The sequence below is a fragment of the Ovis canadensis genome, chromosome 2 (assembly GCF_042477335.2).
Source record: "Ovis canadensis isolate MfBH-ARS-UI-01 breed Bighorn chromosome 2, ARS-UI_OviCan_v2, whole genome shotgun sequence".
Lineage (NCBI taxonomy): Eukaryota > Metazoa > Chordata > Mammalia > Artiodactyla > Bovidae > Ovis > Ovis canadensis.
The window spans coordinates 60,934,509-60,956,924 of NC_091246.1; the positions used below are offsets into that span (position 1 = coordinate 60,934,509).

Below are 22,416 nucleotides of genomic sequence, written 5' to 3' on the forward strand. Positions count from 1 at the left end.
GAACATTTTTTAATTTTTAAAGAAACCGTGATGACATTCGCGTATTTCAACCCAAGAATCGTGTCTTAATAAATCCAACACTTTAAGTCCTCTTTCAACTGAAAATTTAAGTTGGCTATCAAGCGTTGGGAGCATAAAGACTTTATGTTCTCAAGACCTTGAAAAATTGCTGATAAAATGATCTCCACACATACAGAACCCCTGAAGGTCACTGTGTCTGCCCCACTGTCTCTCCCAATTGGAAGACTCACAGTGTATTTCCTTCCCAACCATTCATTTCCATCAAAGTCAATGAACTGACTTAAATCTAAGACTAAAAAATCTTATTTAACTTTTACAGTGCAGGGACTATAGAACATGAATAAATTCTCAAGGAAAGAGTCGTGTTCTGAATGTTCCAGGTGACTTCAGTTCCAAAGCATTTATTTCTCTTCAGTGTCTGTCCCTCCCCTCTACTCACTCTGCTTTCTGTCAGCTTGGAGATGCTTGAGAGTAATTAGTGAAGTAGGAAATATGCTTCAGTAATAAAAGCAGAAGGAAGTAGTCCTACCTAATGTTTATTTTCAAACCAAAGTAAAATTCCGCCTTGGACAAGAGGCACAGGGAGACTCTAAAACCTATCAGACGAGCTCTGTTGTTTCCGAATAGAGCGTTGGAGCCTTGTTCTCACGTTGTACCATGCCTGTTTTCAAGCTTGGGGCTTCCCTGGTGGCTCAGAGGGTAAAGAATCTGCCTGAAATGCAGGAGACCCGGGTTCGATCCCTGGCTTGGGAAGATCCCCTGGAGAAGGGAATGACAACCCACCCCACTATTTTTGCCTGGAGAATTCCATGGATACAGGAGCATGGCAGGCTACCATCCATAGGGTCGCAAAGAGTTGGACACAACTGAGCAACTATTTTCAGGCTTACCCAAGAGGAAGAAGCCCTCTTCACACCAGTAACATTCATTCTGGTCACAGTTGCCACAGTTGGTATCACACGCTTTGCATTCAAATTCTTCCCTGTAGGTCTTCTCAGGACAGGTTTTATAACAGTGGTCTTTGAACCTGGGGAGATAAGATGCACTTTCTTCCTTGAGCTATGTTAACATGTTAATATTTCTCTTTATCACCATAATGTAACCTCCTTATGTGTCTACACATAATTTCTTTTGAAGTTATCATCTTTTCTCCCTTAATAACTTAAAATATAAGTGACAGAAACATTACATTAGTTCCAGATGTACAACATAATAATTCAGTATTTGTATATTGCAAAATGACCACCACAGTAAGTCTAGTTAACCTCTGTTATCATAGTTACAGAATTTTTTTTCTTGTGATAGGAACTTTCAGGATCTATTTTCTTAGCAATTTCCAAATATTGCACATCATTAAATTTTTTATTGAGGAATAGTTGATGTACAATATATGTTTCAAGTGTACCACATAGTGATTCATAATTTTTAAAGATTATATTACATTTAGTTATAAAATGTTAACTATATTTCCCGTGTGTACAGTGCAGTCTTGTAAATTATTTATACATATATTACACATCATTTTTAAATTGAGGTCTACTTAATTTACTATATTGTGTTTCAAGTGTACAGCAAAGTGATTCAGTATATATATATACATACATACATACATATATCTTCTCCTTTAGATTCAGTTTTATATTTATGTTCTTTTTAAGATTCCTTTTCATTATAGGTTATTACAAGGTGTTGAGTGGGTGTTTGCTATACAGTAGGTCCTTGTTTTCTATTTTATATATAGTAGTGTGTGTGTGTGTGCCCAGTCCCTCAGTTGTGTCTGACTCTCTGCAGCCCCACGGGACTGTAGCCCACCAGGCTCCTCTGTCCAGGGGTTCTCCAGGCAAGAATACTGGAGTGGGTTGCCACTTCCTCCTATAGGAGATCTTCCCGACCCAGGGATCAGAACTGTGTCTCTTGCATCTCCTGCATTGGCAGGCAGATTCTTTACCACTAGCACCACCTGGGAAGCCCCTATATACAGTAATTTGTGTATGTTAATGCCAAACTCCTAATTTATCTCTCCATCTATATTACACATTGTTTTTAACAGGTGTCCATATTTGGGTTCAAGGGAGAAAACTTGGTCTATTGTGTGTGTGTGTGTGTCATTAACCACCTCCCTCTAAACTTCAAGCACCCTTTATTGGGACTGCAGGGAAGGGCCTAGGAAGAAGGAGAAGGGTATATTTATTCATGGAGTACTGATTCTGTGTCAGGTATTAGCTCACTTAAACCTCTGCACAATCCCCATATGGTAGCTGTTACATATCTTTAATTTCCAGGTAAGGGAACTGTAATTCCCTTAAAATTACATAGGTAAGAGAGGGGACTGGGATTCTACCCAAGGTCTGTTTGAATAGACAACTTGTGTGCTTTTGCCACCTGGCACTCACTAGGTCTGAAACAGGTCAGTGTTGAGTTCAAGTAGTCTCAGGAGTCCATGATGTCTATTATCAGATTATTGATATTACCAGTGAAGTGCCCAAGCTTTTCTGTGTTTATCGTTTTATATAGATCATTTCTTATTCTTGTTCTACAGTAAAACGTTGTAATTCAGACTCCATTGAGGTTTATTTGAAGGGGGAGTGGAGTGAAGTTGACCTTTGCCCTCTGATGAATTTCGCACTGTCAAAAAGATATCACAGGGAAGCTTTGAATTTCTTCCTTAACAACATCTATTGTGCAGTGTTTAATTAGCTGTATTAGAAATGACTGCATATCATAAAGAGCTATAATATGTATTTCTGGAAACAAATGTCTGATATTTTATGCTTAATGATGCTGGCCATGTTCTTTCGGTGTATTTGTGTCTCAAGGGGTTTTATGAAATGTGTTCATTAGTGTGCACTGCTGAAGTGGAGAGGTGGGCTCCAAAGTCCAGCAGAGGAAACAGCTCTCAGGTGACAGAGGATGTAGGTGCAGATGAAGGGGTGTGTTCTGGTATCAAAGTGAAGAAGGCAGGCAGGGTAGAGCTAGGCTGGAGGGGTGTTGGTTGTTGTTCAGTCACTAAGTTGTGTCCAATTGTTTTGTGACTCCGTGGACTGTAGCCCTCTAGACTCCTCTGTCCATGAAATTCTTCCCAGGCAAGAAGACTGGAATGGGTTGCTATTTGCTTCAGGGGACCTTCCCTACCCAGGGGTTGACCGTGTCTCCTGCATTGCAGGTGGATTCTTTACTGTCTGAGCCACCAGGCAAACCCAAGGTGGAGGGATGCAGAGCTGTAATAGGGACAGAGAGAATCACTCACCTGCTTCTGCATGGTTGCTATTTTTTTTTTTTTTAAGTCTGAGATCTCCTTTCTTGGCTCTTAGAGGAACATTCTGTACCTCCAACCATGTGACCTTGCCATAAATGCTTGCATTTCTGCTCTTCTTGTCTGCTGCGGGTTCGTGTGGTGGGCCACATACCAGCTATGAATGTGTTGGCAAAGTACTAGCTGCTCCTTGAGTGTCATCTGGTCTACCTTATAATAATCAAGTCTAGACCCCTATTTAAACGGGACAGTAATTTAAATCATTCAATCAAGAGGATGTAGAGACATAGTCAATGTAGAGAATATTAGGCAATTCTGGAAAAGTTGAATTAAAACCATAAGTTTAAGTAATGCTGAGGTTAATAGATTATTTTTAGTATGTCTCAGCTTGTTGGGTTTCCCTTCTCTCCCATTGTCCTCACCCCTTTTAACCTCTTTCTACCCGCCACCACATTTTGAGTTCTTGGAATCTGATGGAGGAGAGAGGCCAGGTGTTGACAGAAGGAGTCAGCCCACCAAAGTGGAGGTGAACCAAACATAGACCACCCCAAAGAGCCTTGTCTCCCTTCTTTTCTTAGTTTTTCTTCCAAGATAGGCACCAATGTATCCTGGAAGGGAGACAAGAATAGGAGGGGGAGGTGATACTGAGACATAACATCCTTGATTTGTGGATTTGTATCAGAGAACTTTGGGGGTGATGGTTATTTGCATTTCATTTAACCTAGTGGTCTTCATTTCTCATTGCCTGTAGGGGGATTAAGAGCTTAACAAACACCTGGACTGTCTGACTGCCCTTTAGAATGAGGTCTCCACGCAGACATTTGGAAACAACTTGCTTGGGGTCGAGTGTATTATTAAAGTCTGTCCATAAACAGCAAGGTCTGAATCTTGGTAACTCATGGCAAGATTCCTAGACACCAGTGTCAGGCTGGGTGACTTCCAGGACCAAGAGAGAGATGACCTCCTTTCGAGGCAAGAAAACAGCTGGGCTCTTATTGCTAAATCCAAGAATTTTTCATTAATAGCCTGACAAGAGAGAGTTGCTTCAGGCTGCATGGCCTCTTTGCTTTAATCACTGGATTTAAGATTAAGTCACTAATGCTTAAACTGCAGAAAAAGTTAGTGCCATGGGAAAAAAAAAAAAAAAAAAGACCAGACTTACATGTAGTACCCTGTAGCGCATGATGTGCAGGTTCCTGGATCATCTGGAAAAAAATTATAATAATAAAAATAATAATCATTGAGTTCATCATTTGAAAAACTGAGTTTTAAAAAAGTTATGGCTTGAAACACATGCTTATGGGATGGTTTTACAAAATGTACTGTCTAGAAATGATGTTTGAGTAGATTGCACCATTTTTAAATTAGTAACAAGATGTACACTACGATTTATCTTTATTAAAGCTAGTAAAATAAGAGTTCTCATAAAAACTTGGCCCTGACTTTCAAGGAGGAATAGGTCCAAGCTACTGGGTCTTCAAATTGCTGATCATGAATGATCTACATAAAGAAGCTCCTGACCACAACCTAGGTAAAGGCTTCAGGTGTGTCCACACACACATTTGGAAGGGACTGCAAGCTTCCGACCTGAATGGTGGATTATCATTGAGTTACCCCTTAATGGCAATGTGAGGGAGTCTCATCTGGGAGGCTTCTTTGAAATCTGGATAAGTATTTATTTATTTTTATAATAGAATATATCCTTTTGTTCTGCTCTTTACCACCCTCTTAAAGAAACTGTCCTGTTCGCGTTAAGTACAGTGATTCATTGTGTCCCTGTTGGCTCAGAGGACTCTTTCCTACAACTTTCAGGCGACCTAATGAGAAAGAAAGGACTTTGCGAATCACTAACTTAGACTGTTTCTCTCTCCTGTCCCTCCCTGAAAGATCCCAACTCCAAGATCCAGTTATTAAGACAATTTGGTGACTTCCTCTGGCCTGCAGTTCTTGTGAGTGACAGAGTTACTTCCAGTAAGTTCTTTCTGTGATCTTATACTCTAAGTTTGTTCTTTTCATTCTAAAAGGAGATAGAAAACAGTTGCTCCTTTTTGAAATGAATATATGAGGATTTATGTCCGTCTAGTCAAGGCTATGGCTTTTCCTGTGGTCATGTATGGATGTGAAAGTTGGACTGTGAAGAAAGCTGAACACTGAAGAATTGATGCTTTTGAACTGTGGTATTGGAGAAGACTCTTGAGAGTTCCTTGGACTGCAAGGAGATCCAACCAGTCCATCCTAAAGGAGATCAGTCCTGGGTGTTCTTTGGAAGGAATGCTGCTAAAGCTGAAACTCCAATACTTTGGCCACCTCATGTGAAGAGTTGACTCATTGGAAAAGACTCTTATTTTGGGAGGGATTGGGGACAGTAGGAGAAGGGGACAACAGAGGATGAGATGGCCAGATGGCATCACTGACTCGATGGACATGAGTTTGAGTGAACTCCAGGAGTTGGTGATGGACAGGGAGGCCTGGCGTGCTGCAGTTCATGGGGTCGCAAAGAGTTGGACGCAACTGAGTGACTGAACTGAACTGAACTAACTTTATTTAAATTAAATATTAGATTGGCCCAAAAGTTCATTTGAGATGTTATGGAAAAACCCAAACGAACTTTTGGGCCAACCCAATAAAATTATGTCCTTTGAATTTTGTGCTTGGTTTTCCTTTCTGATCTAATTTAGACTTTATTCTGGTTTTTGAGAAGTCTACTCCTTGATGGCAGAGTCAACTTCATCTGAGTCAGGTTTTCATCTTGGCTCCTCCTAAATGCTGCTGTGTATCACACATACTGCAACTGATGCATGTGCTGAAAATCCGTGGAAAAGTTTCTAGAAGAGGTTCTGCTATGTAAGCAGGGATCCCTAGAACCTTCTGGAACAGTCTAGTGATGATACCATGGAAAGGGCACTGGCCTAAGATCTGGGCTACCTGTGTTTAATTTGAAGTTTTCACCCTGGCTCAATTGTTTTATGAACTTGCATAAGTATCACTCTACTTTCTGGGTGCTGATTTCTGCAGGTATAAAATGATTCTGTTGGATAAGACTGTTGCTAAGCCTCCCCCAAAGTCAAATATTCTGAAGCTAAGTCTAGCAGGAGTAGGCAATCTATGGCCTACTCAGGGGAGCCCCTTTTTTTGCATATTGTGTGTGAATTCTTCCATGCCACAGCCTCAGAGTGGTTGAAACAGAGTTAGAAAGTATTTACTGTCTGTCACTTTACATGTGCTAGCCCCTGGCTGTAGCACTGTTGGCTCATGACTTGGTCATGCTCACCTCTGTTAGATAACATGGATGTAAACATTATTATCTTAACAGCTTGTCCCAGAGTTCCTCTAAAGAGCTGTCTATATTTAGGAAAATGTCTTGTTAAGCCACTTGGGATACAAGTTTAATCAGAATGATTAAACAAGAGCCAAGACAATCAAGGAGATAGCCAGGCCCTTCTGCAGGAGGCCATGATTTGCTCATGGGAGGGAAATAGTTTTTGTGTCTGGGTCAGCATGGTTTGCTGTCGGGTGACCTGAGCAGGACAGTAAAGTGAACCATAAACCAGGTGAATTGTGTCCTCATGGAAAGGAAAAGCTCACTGGAATTTGTGGAATTCTCAGGACTGGGCCTTATGCTTCTACAATCCTTTGACTGGGGATCTGAGTCCATTTTAAGAGGGTGCAAAGGTCCCAGTGAGCACTAGTGGTTATATTGGGTAAGTATTTCCCACTATGAGTCTGAGTTTGCATCTGCATTCTTTTTAGTCATGCTCCTAAAGAAATTGCTACTACTCGGCTTGCATTTGGGTAGCTTTCCTCTTCCCCGCCTGTCCTCAATGAACATATTTGACTCTGACAGTTTTGTTAATTTGGCAAGGGCTGAGGAAATTCTAATCCTGTTCTCTAATGTTCTGGCCATCCCTCCCATCTAGGAACTTAATGAGTTTGCTCTCTGCTCCCTTAAGCAGGTCACTGATGAAAATGTGAAACAGAACCAAACCTCAGAAATGTGCATACCAATGTAATCTCCAGTCTAGGGACTTTTCCAGCCCAGTTGCACAGTGAATTTGGTACCTTTACAACAGTTTGCATAAATGAATAATGCATAGAACAAGAACTCTGTCTTATAACAGCTTATGAATGCCCATTAGTCTTGCTCATTATTACCAGTTCTAAAGCATAAGAATTGTTGAAGAAAATTTTCTACCCCAGAAGATTCGCAAGTCAGATATAACCTAAATGGATTTAGCTTGACCACTGGGAGGCAGCTGCTATGGGATTAAGGTAAGGTAACAATCCCACACCTGGAAGTTGACTCTACATCAAGTTGGCATTTGGATGGTAAGGAGGGCTTAAGGAGGAAAGATACATTTTCCTGACTCTGTGTGTGTGTGTGTGTGTGTGTGTGTGTGTGTGTGTGTGTGTGTGTGTTGGGGTGGCGGTTGAAGAGTCTAAACAAGCTAGAATTGTTAACTGTCTTGGAAGATGTTGTCCAGAGTAGGGTATTTAAATAGATCTGGTCATTTGATCTCATCAAACTTGAGCTGAGAGAGCATATTTCAAGGAGGGATGGGGCAAGTTCAGACAGAATTTACAGTGAGAGCCTTCTACTTTTGGAAAAAAGTCTTTAGAAATAGCCACTGACCTTCAGCTGCTCACATCCCAGCTAAGGAGAATGTGTGAGCAGATGCCTTGTCAAGACATCCCTTCTTGGAAAAATTTGTTTTATTGTCTCATTTTTACCGGATGGGCTGGGACGGTAGGACTTCAGTGTCCACTCTGTCTGGAGAGAGCTGCGTGCTTCTCTGCATCCCTTTTCCATAGTGTGCTCGGAGGCCAGCAGAGCTGGAACCCAGCATGAGTGCGCTGTCCTTGTGGAGACATTGACTCCTGCTGTCAGCGTCCCCTTCGGTGGTCAGCTTACGTTCTCTGCCAGTTTATTATGTTCTCAGTAATACCTATAGCCTTTACCACTGAGCTGGGTGGATCAGGCCACATCAGGAGTTAGTAGTTCTTAATTACCAACTATATTGGAAAAGGAGTATTTTAAACTTGAGATGGAGCTGAACATTTAAAAATGTCCAGAGAAAAATGATTTATTTTTATGGTTTACATAAACTTTGAGCCACAGAATTAAAAATACATACGAGCTAAAATGATTCTAGTTTGCTTTTTCTAAACTTGTTGCTTATTGTGTGTTTATTTTTCATCTGAGGGAGGCAGAGGAAACTTGGTATCCTAAGAATAGCCTTTTATTAATATCATGTAATATCTAGATATGCCAGAATTAGCCGGGAGTTAGAGAGATTGTTTAGGCAGAATTGACTCTCTGCAGAACTGTAGGGAAAAGTTAATGTCAAGGTACTCCCAACTTAGTTATGGTTGTTTTTCTCAAAATTCATTTTCAGGGACTTTTATCCACACCCTATGCTAGCCAGGCCTCTATCTTCTACTGGCTATTGAAACCTATCTGACCCCTGTCCCATCACTGCAAAGACCTACTAGGTTACTGCCTAGGATTCTAGACTAATGGGTGTGTTAAACTCGCAGTCTTGGGAGGCTCCTAAACCTCAGTCTCTTCTCGGGTGGCCTAGATTCATTAGGGTCCTTCTACTGTCGCCTCTTAGACCATGTCTGTAAAGGTACCATGAAATAGTGCCCACCTCATTGTAATTCAACATACCCTGGATGCTTGCTTGCTTTTCTCAGATGATTCCAACTTTTGGACTCAGTCACCTTCTTGGGTCCAGTCACCTATATCTTAGGCTTGAGAAAACCTGGGGCTTTACCTGCCTTCCCAGTGCCTCTTACATTCAGGCAAAGCATTAGACCAGACTGATGCTCCCCCCCACTATTTTATAGGTTTCTAGTCCCAATAGCTTTCCAAAGCTCCATAACAACACAAATCAAAAGCAGTAATCTCCATATTTTTTGAAATGTTTAAAAAAATTAGCATGTGCCTGCAATGCATATAGGTCTGTCTAAATTATTTATATGTATGGTGCATGAATATTTTACGTATGTCAGAAAGGCATGCCAAAGTAGAAGATTTAAAAGGATAACATAATTCTGAATACAAATTCTGTATTTTTCTATAGCCCTAATGGATTGTCTTGCATACTTTAGAGACCACTCACTCAGGCCACACCTAACCAAAAGCCATATCTGAGCTGCTGCTGCTGCTGCTAAGTCACTTCAGTCGTGTCCGACTCTGTGCGACCCCATAGACGGCAGCCCACCAGGCTCCCCTGTCCCTGGGATTCTCCAGGCAAGAACGCTGGAGTGGGTTGCCATTTCCTTCTCCAATGCATGAAAGTGAAAAGTGAAAGTGAAGTCGCTCAGTCATATCCGACTTGCAGCAGCTCCATGAACTGCAGCCTACCAGTCTCCTCCGCCCATGGGATTTTCCAGGCAAGAGTACTAGAGTGGGATGCCATTGCCTTCTCCATATCTGAGCTAATGAATTCATATATTAAACTCCCCAAAATGTGTCTTACATTTGGTTCCTTAAAGTTATAATTGAAAGGAATGGCTTTCCGATGGGTTCACTCATATGCATATGTCTAAGGACTGCCTACTCTTTACTTCCAGCCCATATTTATAGACAGACTATATAATTCTAATCAACTTGTTCATCTAGTACTTTTGGGTTGAAGGGAAAGTTGAAAATACAGATATGAATGAACATGCTTCAATGATGGTGCTGGGTGCCACTTTCTCTACCTTTCCACCACCCTCTATAGATTTAGTACACACATTTATTTCTCTAGATGAAAATAACCAGTTCTCTTGACCCTGCAAAAGACAGCCTAAAAGTTCATCTGTTGGGAACAAGTTAAAAAAATATGGCATATTTGTATAAGATGGGCTAGTACAAAACCATTCAAATTTTGTTTTTCGTGAGTGTTTAGAGATATGAAAACATTTTCATTATAGGCTAGGTGAAATAGGATGATAATCCATATCTAGGTACATGTATAATCTATCCATCTATATGTATGTATAGATACAACTTCATAAAAAATCAGAAGAAAAGCTAAAATGTTAATAGTAGTCATCTGTGATTTCGTTTGTGTGTCTGTGTATGTTTCTATTTTCCTAATAAGAGTGTGTCATGGAATTTGTTAGAATCAGAAATGCTATTAAGGGAAGAAAGAAAGTGCTTAGGTTATGAGTCTCTGGCATCCTTTGGGCCATGTGTCTGGAAACACTGTCTGCCCACAGATCTCCCCTGAGGAAGCTGGCCTTTTGGTTCTGCTCTTCATTTTTTGTCCCTTTCCTGCCCACTTCTGTTCTTTCATCTTTCCATGTTGCTTCTCAGCATTCTCTAATTCTGCATCACTGGGACAGGACTGACGTTCTTCCATGGGGTGCAGTTAAAACAGTGGCAGATGTTTGTACAAACTCCCTTGTAAAAATTCACTTTTAATATGAATTGTTTTTCTGATAGGATTCTGTAAAGAAGGTAGTTGACAAGGAAATGGGGTTGTTCTTGGCTCTGTCTCAGACTCTGTAAGTGGACTAGGGCTGTCCCTTGGGCCAGCCATTTTAAAACCACCCCTTTATGAGCAGCTGCAGCCTTCTCGGAGCATCAGTAGGATGTCACCTCCTACTGAGGTGCTCTGCTGCTTCCTTTGAGGAAACAGCATTATAAGCAGCCAGTACTTAAATTGTTTAGGGAAACAATTAAGCACATTGTCAATAATGCATATTCTCTGAGAGTAAATATGTACTTCGTTACTGCACAGTGCTGTACAAATCTGTAGGCAAGTCAGTGACATTCATCACCCAACCCCAGGAAAATGAACTGGGTTAAGAGATTTATATGCCAAAAGAATGCAACTAATTATAAGCCCCAAATAGCACTAGAAAGTACATAATTCAAATATGCTTTGCACTTATAATTGCTTCAAATAGTGAACACTCAAATATGAAATGGACCCTCTGACAGCTTTGTCAAAGCAGAAGGTTTTTCTAGAAGGTTCAGTGGTGCTGGGATACAAAGTATTTGTTTAGGGGGACTGTTGATTATTTTCAATCGTTTTGTCCTCAATGGTGTCCAAGGACAATGAATAAATATTTGAATTGGCAGTAATGCAAGTAGTGCAGCTGACAGTGGGGCACAACCCACTGAAGGGACACAGTAGTAGAAGAGACATGAATAAATAATCTAAATCATTGTCTACAAATGTTGGCTAAAGAGGGCTCTGTTCTATGTTGGATTTTAGTCTTTACCAAGCCTCCTGATTCCAACAATGGAATAGCATAATAGTCAACCTGTTTATGGATTTTCATCCTTTTCTAAACCAACTAGCAGGTAAAAGTGATGGCTGAGTATACACAGCAGAGTTCATGTGAGGATTGCTCACTATAGCTATAGGTTCTTTCACTTATTCATTCATTCTAGGACTTACATTTTAGGGGGAAGACAGATGATAAAAGAAAAATTAGATCATTTTTAGAATCTAAATAAAAAATGTATTTTTTGAATAAATGTATTAAGTAGCCACCCCACTCCAGTACTCTTGCCTGGAAAATCCCATGGACGGAGGAGCCTGGAAGGCTGCAGTCCATGGGGTCGCTGAGGGTCGGACACGACTGAGCAACTTCATGGTCGGACACGACTGAGCAACTTCACTTCCACTTTTCACTTTCATGCATTGGAGAAGGAAATGGCAACCCACTCCAGTGTTCTTGCCTGGAGAATCCCGGGGACGGGGGAGCCTGGTGGGCTGCCGTCTATGGGGTCGCACAGAGTCAGACACGACTGAAGTGACTTAGCAGTAGTAGCATTAGCCACTAAAGTTCAGGCTCCATGAAGACAGCTTGTTTTGTTTGGTTTTATTTTTCTGTACCTTAATATCAGTAGCATTGCCTGGTACATAGCACATACTCCAGAAATAGGCATTGAATGAAGAAGAAAAACATAAATAATACATTCAGGTAAAGGGTTAGAAGTGATGAGACTATAATGGAGAAGGTAGGCTTTAACTTAGGCTAGTTGGGAAAGAGCCTTTCAAGAACTGACATTTGAATAGAGATCAGAATGATAACACAGAGTTAGCCCTGTGTAATTCTGAGCATAGAATATTCTAGACAGAGACCAAAAAAGTTTGATCTGTTTATTGAATGTCAAGAAGGCCAGTGGGGCTGAAGAGAATAAAGAGAAAGGGAGAGAGTCAGGATGTGAGGCCAGGGTCCAGGTCAGGACCAGATAAAATATAGTCTTATAGACCAAGGTAACTGGTTTGCATTCTAATTAAGAGTCATGGGAAGACATGAGGTGCTGTATTAGGAAATAACTTATTTTACTGTAGACATGATTACCTTTATTAAATTGTAGATAGCAAAACTACTGTTGCATGTAACACATTGAGAAACACCCTTTTAAGGAATATAGTAAAGGAAAAATGATTAGGGATAAACTAATACTATAGATGCAGTCATGAAGAAAAGTCAGATTTAAGAGAAAATTGAGAAGATAAAATTGAAGAGAATAGATGTAAGATGTGAGAGATAAGGAAGTCAGATGACTCCCTGACTCTCGCTGGAGCACCTGGATGGATGGAAAAGGAGAATTCAGCAGTGAAATAACTTAGGAGCAATAAACATGTAACTGAAAGCAATTCATGCACTGCTTTTCATGTTGTACAGAGTAAATGCAGATAAGAAAGGCAACCCGTGCTCTCAAGGAGCTTGCAATCTGGTGAGGGGGCAGCAAGTAACAAAGCTGGCTAGAGAAGACATCATGATGTAGAAAAATGTAAAACAGATGTAAAAACCTTTAATCTAGAGTACCACAGAAATATTTGTTTAGGGCCTGAAAGAAACTAAGTTGTGATTCTCCTCTCTTCTCCTTTAAATAGGCTTTTCTCTCTCTTTTTGAATGGAAAAATTCAGAGTATTCTTATTATTGTTAGGGTTGCCAGATAAAATATAAAGCTAAAATGAGAACCTAAGGACTACAGTTTCAGTGTAAGGCTGAATAAAAAAATAAAGTTGCCTGGAGAAGAGGCAACAACCACGGAACAACAACCAAACCATCCTGGTCCTGCGTTTGGCATTGGGTGGATTAAAACAACAATGACAACAAACCTCTTCTGGGAACTTAATTTTACATAGGTTTTTAATTATGGTGCATCTTACATGGGCTCTTACATAGGTTTTTAATCAGAATTCATGTTATCTGTGTGTTCTAAAGTTTCTCATAAGGAAAACTTAAGCTAGACCCAGGTAGGTAGTATCCCAAAGCAATTGGTAGAGGCAAATGCTAATCCTCTCTAGAGAAATGTAATCTTAACCCGGATCTCAGAGTATTCTCACATTCATCCTTGATGTTAATCTCTCATTTTGATATTAATTTCTCATTTAAATTCTTTCTTTTCTGCAGTTACCCTTTGTGTTTTTTCAGTTTTTTAACTTTATTGAGGCTTTTAGTATTAAGTCAAAGATCTCTCTTGGTAAATTGCCCATTGCACTTGAAAATATATGGGTTCTTTTCAAGATACCTTTTTTTTTTTTTTTACATTTTAATATAACGGACAGGGAGGCCTGGCGTGCTGTGATTCATGGGGTCACAGAGTCGGACATGACTGAGCAACTGAACTGAACTGATAACATTTTTATTACCACTAGCATCTGTAGTATGTTTTCTTTCTTAATTTTTTAAAGTCAAAAACATTTTGTATTGGGGTATAGCTCAGACATCTTTTGACATTGATTTCAAATGTAATTCCATAGTGGTAAGAGGATAGACTCTGTATGATTTCAGTACCTTTAGACCATGACATTTTTGCACTTTGTTTTGTATCCCTGAATATGTTCCAGTGTCTCCTGGTTTATAGTATATGGGAACTTGAATAGAATTTGTACTCTACTGTTGTGTGAAAATTGTATAAATCTCAATTATGTTGAATTGGTTAAAAAAAGAAATACTGTGACATTAAAGGAGAATGGTCACAATTTAAAAACATAAGTCATAAGGAAATCAGGTGCTCTGAATGAAAGTCAGCAGAAATAATAGCAGAATCAGACCCACAGAGACTACAGATCTTCAAATTATCTGACATAAAAATAAAAATATAATCTTTCAGAGAAATGAAAGAGCATCTTGAGAGTAGAAAAGTAACCAAACAGTTGAAAAGAACCATATGTAAACTCTGTAAGTGAAAGACATAAAAGTTCAAATTTAAAACTCAGTGGATAGATTAAGTAGATTAGGCATAAGAGGAAGAAAACTAGTAAACTCAAACATAAATACAACAAAAGAAAATTCAGTCCAGATAGACAAAAAAGCAAACAGGAAAGAGCAGTGAGAGAGAGTGGAGGTTAAAATGAGAAGGTCTAATATATGTTAAGTTCCAAAAAGAGATGGTAGAATATGAAAGAGGCAATGTTCAAAGAGAATAGAATACCTGAGAATTTTCCAGAGTTGTTAAAAGATAACTAGACTGGGCTGGAAGAAACACAAGCTGGAATCAAGATTGCCGGGAGAAATATCAATAACCGCAGATATGCAGATGACACCACACTTATGGCAGAAAGTGAAGAGGAACTAAAAAGCCTCTTGATGAAAGTGAAAGTGGAGAGTGAAAAAGTTGGCTTAAAGCTCAACATTCAGAAAACGAAGATCATGGCATCTGGTCCCATCCCTTCGTGGGAAATAGATGGGGAAACAGTGGAAACAGTGTCAGACTTTATTTTGGGGGGCTCCAAAATCACTGCAGATGGTGATTGCAGCCATGAAATTAAAAGATGCTTACTCCTTGGAAGGAAAGTTATGACCAACCTAGATAGCATATTCAAAAGCAGAGACATTACTTTGCCAACAAAGGTCCGTCTAGTCAAGGCTATGGTTTTTCCAGTAGTCACGTATGGATGTGAGAGTTGGACTGTGAAGAAGGCTGAGCGCTGAAGAATTGATGCTTTTGAACTGTGGTGTTGGAGAAGACTCTTGAGAGACCCTTGGACTGCAAGGAGATCCAGCAAGTCCATCCTAAAGGAAATCAGTCCTGGGTGTTCTTTGGAAGGGCTGATGTTAAAGCTGAAACTCCAATCCTTTGGCCACCTCATGCAAAGAGTTGACTCATTGGAAAAGACCTTGATGCTGGGAGGGATTGGAGGCAGGAGGAGAAGGGGGCGACAGAGGATGAGATGGCTGGATGGCATCACCAACTCGATGGACATGAGTTTGGGTCAACTCCGGGAGTTGGTGATGGACAGGGTGGCCTGGCGTGCTGCAATTCATGGGATCACAAAGAATCGGACACGACTGAGCAACTGAACTGAACTGAGCTAGGCATTAGTCCCAAGAAATGGCATAAACATATATCTTTGATCTGAAAGAAGACCTATCATACTAAAATAGAATAACCAAGAAAATGAACAGCTCTTAGACTGTGGAGAAGAATCAAGAGACTTAATAAAGAGAAGGAAAATACCTTGAGAAGCAGATGTGAAATTTTGGTGGATGAAAGAATATCAGTCATTTCAGAAAGACACTAAAAGAGTTGTAGGAAGTTCTCTGAAATTGTGATGAAAGACTTGGAATAATAAAATATAAGAGCCAGCAGAGAACTTAGGCTCAAAGCCCAGCTTAAATGTTAGAAGAATATGAGGGATTTTTGTTTGTTTCTTTTGAATACTCTGCTTCTTCCAAAAGAATGAGTCTTTTCTGAGTTTCCAGTGAATTTTGTGTTTATGCTGCCACTCTTATCCACTGGGGGTGTTGTGAATTATTAATGATCTGCCATATTCAGGGAATGTATCTTACTCATCTCTGCAACCCTAGTCCCTCGTGTTATGCCCAGGATTAATTTATTCCTTTTGCAAGTATATTTTGGGTTCTACTATATGCTGTGGCTACAATGATGACTAATTTCTGATACAATATGGCACTTATGGTGTATGGATCAATGCAGCAAGTAAAAAGATATTGTAGAATGCTATGTGATCAGTGTTGCTAACAGAATTGTGAACAATTTATGAAAAAAAAAGAGTGTGTGTTTGTGTGTATGTTGGGGGGCTGTTCCTTGAGGAAGTGAAAGCTTAGATGAGATCTGAAAAATGAGTTTGAGGGGGAGAGAGGGTGGAAACTTTTTAATGTGGAAAAGCCTAGAGGTAGAAACAACTGAATTTATGGAGATAATTCCTTTAGTAAATGGGTTCATGAGATTCTCCATGAAGAAACCATAGAGAGTGTGGCAAAAACCTTGTTAGAATATAGCATAGATGCCCTCACCTTAAAAACATATAGGTTTTTAAATTAAAGAATGGGGAAAGTACAAAAGTGGTTTCCAAAGAATTTGAGGTAGCTCCTGTAGAGTAGATGTTAGGACTCAAGGAAGCACGAAGAGAGAGGAGCGAGAAGATGGAAGAAACCAGTGGCTAAATTACAAAGTTTTTATGTCATGCTCAGAAATAGAGGTTTTACACAGAGCTGTAGGAAATCACGTTAGATTTGTAGGCAGTTGTCACAACACGTTTGAAGTTTTAGAAAGCACGCCATTTTGCAGGATAGAGCATGAAATTCAGAAGTGAAAGAATAGAAAAAAGATTAGAATTAGGGAGACCAGTTAAAAAGACTATTGCAGTATCCAGATGAACTGTGTTTACGACCTGAACTATAGTAGTGGATGTGGGTTGAAGTGGACAGAGTGAACAATGTTTAGAAAGTAGAAATGACTTGGTGGCTGTTTGGGTTGAATTATGTTCCCCAAACAGTGTGCTCACATACTAACCCCTAGTGCCTGTGAATGTGACCTTACTTGGAAATAAATTCTTTGCAGATATAACAAAATTAAGATGAGGTCCTACTTGTAGGTCACTCAGTCCTATCCGACTCTTTGCAACCCCATGGAATGTAGCCCACTAGGCTCCTCTGTCCATGGAATTCTCCAGGCAAGAATACTGGAGTGGGTTGCCATTCCCTTCTCTGGGGGATCTTCCGTAGCAACCCAGGGATCAAACCTGAGTCTCCTGCTTTGTAGGCAGGGTCTTTACCATCTGAGCCACCAAGGAAGCCTCATAGTAGATTAGGGTGGCCCCAGTCATTGGATTTCGGGGTCATACACTAGATTAGAGTAGCCCCTAAATCCAGTGATTTATATTTATATAAGAAGGCATGTGAAGACAGACATACAGTTTCAGAAGGAAAATGTTAATGAGATCATGGAGGAAGAGATTAGAGTATTGTAGTTGTAAGCCAAGGAAGGCAAGGATGACTAGAAACCACCAGAAGCCAGGAAGAGGTGAGAAAAGAACCTCGCTTGGAGCCTCCAAAAGGAATCACTTGTGCTGACTCCATGATTTTGGACTTCCAGCTTCCAAAACTGTGAGAAACATACATTTCTGTTGTTTTCAGTTCAGTTCAGTCTCTCAGTCCTGTCTGACTCTTTGTGACCCCATAAATCGCAGCACGCCAGGCCTCCCTGTCCATCACCATCTCCCGGAGTTCATTCAAACTCATGTCCATCGAGTCGGTGATGCCATCCAGCCATCTCATCCTCTGTCGTCCCCTTTCCCTCCTGCCTCCAATCCCTCCCAGCATCAGAGTCTTTTCCAATGAGTCAGCTCTTCACATGAGGTGGCCAAAGTACTGGAGTTTCAGCTTTAGCATCATTCCTTCCAAAGAACACCCAGGGTTCATCTCCTTCAGAATGGACTGGTTGGATCTCCTTACAGTCCAGGGGACTCTCAAGAGTCTTCTCCAAAACCACAGTTCAAAAGCAGCGATTCTTCGGTGCTCAGCTTTCTTCACAGTCCAACTCTTGCATCCATACGTGACCACAGGAAAAACCATAGCCTTAACTAGATGGACCTTTGTTGGCAAAGTAGTATCTCTGCTTTTCAATATGCTATCTGTTGTTTTAAGCCAGTTCAATTTGTAATTCTTCATTATAGTAGCCCTTGGAAATGAATGCTGTGATATTAGTGTTTAGTGGCCATCATTTTTTCTCTGTGTTTCTGCCTTCTTCTTTAAAATATTGGAAAAATCGCTACTAGTTCTTCTTGGTAATTGACCTATTTCTTTTTAAGAGGAAGAGGAATGCTCTGTCTCACATGATTGAGGAGTTTGGGAGAAGGGACTCAGCATGCTTGAGATGGGAAGTTTAATGGGGGTGGTGGAGTGTTAGGAAGCTCACTTTTTATAGATCTAACACGTATTCTCCACTTAGATCTGTTTCTGTATTCCACCCCCACCAAATCTTAATGCTTACCTGGTTCTGAATTGTGGGGAGAGCTATTTGTAATAAAGCCCAGAAAGAGGAGGAGAAATAATAGTTTCTGGGAATTTGGGCTTGAGTAGCTGAGTGGTACTCTATTTGGAACCATATACTCAGGAGTAGAGGTCGTTGACACAGGTGGAAGCTGATGACATGTAGAAGGTGCTTGATATATTGGCTGAATTGAAGGTGGTCCAAGCACCTAATTTTTTTTTTTCCAATTTTTTTTTATTTTTTAGAAATTTATTTTTTTTAATTGAAGGATAATTGCTTTACAGAATTTTGTTGTTTTCTGTCAGAAATCAACATGAATCAGCCATAGTTATACATATCAAGCCCTTCATTTTAAGGATGAGTAAACTGAGCCCCAAGGAATCTCAGCCACTTGTTTAAGATCACACAGACCAAATGAAGATTTTGAAACTTCTGGTCCTGTGAATTCCAAGGGACTTTTCTATCTCTTCCACACTGCCTCTATTTAAGATTACATATCCTTGTTTAAAAATATTCCCACACTCACTCTAAAAGATCTTAATATGCAGGCTCACTGTGCTATTCAAGACTGCTGATTCGTCTATCCATTATTAAAAGCCCACATCACATTGTCAGCTAGTGAATGTCTGTCCAGGCACAGCCTTGGGACACTTTAGCTGGACTTTGCATTAAGTCTACCCACATCATGTAACTAAGAGCCTTCCTCCCTCTACAGAAGGGGTCCCCAGGATATTTCATCATTGCAGTTTTCATGTCCAGACTTTGCTTGGAATCTCCAATCTATTCAGGATACTTTGCCAAAGTTAAACTGCCTGGAGCAAAACAGAGCAATCCTTTGGATCTTGAAATAAGTGTCCAGGGCTGCGGGAGCCAAGCTGGAGAAGGCAGAGGGACTGGGTGTGCAGTCCCCCCTAAATCATATGTTTTATTACCTCTCTATTCAGGCAAGAGAAGGTTACAGAAAGCATAACCTTTCATTTCCTGACTCTGTTTAGGTGCACTTCACAACCTCAGCATCCACGGAAATTCTCCAGCTAAATATATCGTTATAAAGAAAGAAAAAACAAGACAATATACGTTGTTCTCCCTTGCTGCCTGAACAGAAACAAAACTGCTGAAAAACAAAATTTGCTCTCCAACAGACATATTTTCTGGTCATTACTTTTTGCCCAAATTGCTCGTTTGTGTAAGCAAACTAGAGCTTGTGTAAACAAGTTCTGTTATCTGGAGGAAAAAAAAAAAATCTAAGCACCATCCTCTGTGATAGGCTCTTAAAGAAAAAAAAAAAAACAAAAAGGAGCCTCTTTCATTTCTAAGAAGATATTTTGAAAGACTCTGCCTATTCATCATCAGGAATATTTTAAAGAAGTGATGTTTTCTTTTGTGTATCTTCAAGTCGCTATAGCAACTGGATCACTTTCTGCTCGTTAATCAGGTGGCACCAGCCAGAGAATCTATCCTTCCCCCTGGGTTTGGAGCCTTTGCTTCTTACTTTACCTTTTGAAAACTTCACAGAATTTGGAAATAGTTTTCTTCAAAAATGTTTCCCTTGATCTGCGAGTTTTTCTGTATTCAACGTCTTCTTCGTCTCTACACATTTTCTCTCTCGTGTTATATGACGGCTTCTGTGGAGTACTGGGTATGTTTTGATTGCTCCTTTTTTCTGTACTTCTGTGCTTTGATTTCTTACAGCCCTGGGAGGTTTTGCTGAGTCTCTAGAGTTGTGTGGTAGACTATATAGAGACCTATTTCCTCTTCATTGTGTAGACTGTCGGCCGCAAGTACATGTACAGTTAAAAGTGGAGTTTTGTTTCCTTTAATGTTCCTTTTAAGCCCCTCCTCCTTCTCAAAAGTCATCAATCCCATATTGATTTTCACCACAAACACTTGGACCTGCTGAAACAGTGTTGAGTGAGCGATGACCATAGTTCATCATTGTTCAGTGACCTGAGGGATTTAGTGACTGGGTTCCCCAGTGTCCATACATTCTTCTGAATACTTGATTTGCATGCCAGTTGCTGGATGACTCTAAACATTATACAAAATAGGGCCAGAGGACCTTGGAGGGCATGTAGTTCAGAAGCTGCTTAACTGGAGTCTGGTTTGCAGAAATGACCAGCACAGGGTTGACCTCTACTATGTTTGAAGAAATCAAAAGATTTCTCATGACAGTCTGGATTACGCTCAAGTTCTACCAGCAACAACAGATAGCTGAGCAGCAAATGACTCATCTGGATTGTTGGACCCCTGGCCCTAGGCCTGAGCTCCCCAGCTGGCCCACCCAACTGTGGTTCCTGCCTGGCATCTGCAGGGATTTGAAGTTAGGCCCTTGATCTTGTTCAGTTTCTACCCCTCCCGCATTTGTACAGATTAAAAAAAACTGAAACCTACACTTTTCAGGGCTTGACCTAAGCAAGAAGCTAATTAGTGTCAGTTTGAGCTTTCAGTGTAGATTTACTGACCACTAGCCCAGGGCTTCAAGTTCTTTGATGATCGAAACTACATTTTATAGTGTATCTCGGGTACTGACCACTAGCCCAGGGCTTCAAGTTCTTTGATGATCAAAACTACATTTTATAGTGTATCTCGGGTAGAATGGAGTTCACAGGAGATACACGAATCTATGGCACTTTAAGAACTACACAAATCCACACGTGATCACCTGCAACTGGCAATGCTGTAACAAATCTTGTCAGCGTGAGCTTTTTGAATAACACTCTGCATGTTATTTGGAGTAAGCAGGGCATTTGTTTGTGGGTGTAGAGGAACAAAGTACTGGAGCTGAGCGTGTGCATGTGTATATGTATGGGATGGGTGGGGTGAGAAGGGAGAGACCCTCTGAGCACACTCTCCAAAAGGGATAGTTTTTCAGGGTTTAAGTGTACTGAATTGAGAGCAGGACTAGGATTAGAAAAGAGTGGAAAGAAAGTTAGAAGCAGCACTATGAGCACAGCACTGATTTGTCTAGAGAAGGTAGTGAAAGAGCAGAAACATTTTTATGTATTTGCTTCCCCACTTGTTCATGAAGGGCACATGTCCGGTTTCCAGCACAGAGTTTGTCTCTCCACCCCCCAATCACATGTTAGAACACTGATGTGTCTATGGCGTATGGTGGGGGGTTCCCCAAACACACGTGTGTGCATATGAATGTACCCACAAGCATGTATATAGGTTTTGTGAGGGTGGGAAATAAATTACTGAATGAAAAGGTAATACTCTTCAGGTTTTTGAGAGCCCTTTCTCCTTGTAGCCTTTCCCAAAGAGAACAGAGATTACTAAACAAATCCTAGTTGTTTTGGTGCTGCAGTAAATCAAATGAAAAGTTGACCATAAAAGAGAGCTCAGGCTGTGGCTATACTTAATCCAACAGTCCATGGGGAATGAATCCATTATCATAATAAAAATAAAAACATAGCACCTGCTAATGAGGCAAGCCACCCTGAGATAGGATGGCTTGCGGGGCCTCGCAGGGATGGAGATGCAGGACTGTGGAGCCGCAGTGGCCCTAACACAGGGGCTTTGTGATGACAGAGAAAAGAGTCTGTGAAATAGCCGAATGCCCAATCTCTACAAAGCCAAACTCGTCTTAATGAATCTCATGTGACTGCTCTAACAGAATTCCAGTGGCACTTAGGTCTGAAAACAAGAGGGATTTCACAGTGTCATTAATTCTGCACAATAACACACGAAGTAGAGAGCAGGCTAACAATTGTCTGTCGAATTTGCGGAGAGATTGGCCCCACCATGAAATATCTTTGATTGGCTGTCTATCTTGTAGGATTCTTTGAGGTAATTGCTAGCGATGTCTTCCCTTCATTTCTTATTTTACGGGCCTGATTATTCTGTGAATGCTCTTCTATTTTCTTTCTCCATGGCATGGGAACACCCCAGGACTAGTTTTCAGGGTTCTCTTAGAAAAAGAGCTCTGTTTTATAAGGC

The 22,416-nt window shown here is 40.5% G+C and overlaps 1 protein-coding gene across 2 annotated transcripts in view; it reads right to left on the bottom strand.

Moving 5' to 3' along the window:
• Positions 1-22,416, bottom strand: part of PCSK5 (proprotein convertase subtilisin/kexin type 5) — a 503,732-nt gene that overhangs the window by 46,737 nt on the left and 434,579 nt on the right. For both annotated transcript variants that reach the window (XM_069576329.1, XM_069576328.1), the window contains exons 25-26: positions 4,437-4,479; positions 912-1,048 (exon numbers count right to left, since the gene is read on the bottom strand). In XM_069576329.1, coding sequence (XP_069432430.1) covers positions 912-1,048; positions 4,437-4,479 — 180 coding nt within the window. The remainder of the gene's footprint in view (positions 1-911; positions 1,049-4,436; positions 4,480-22,416) is intronic.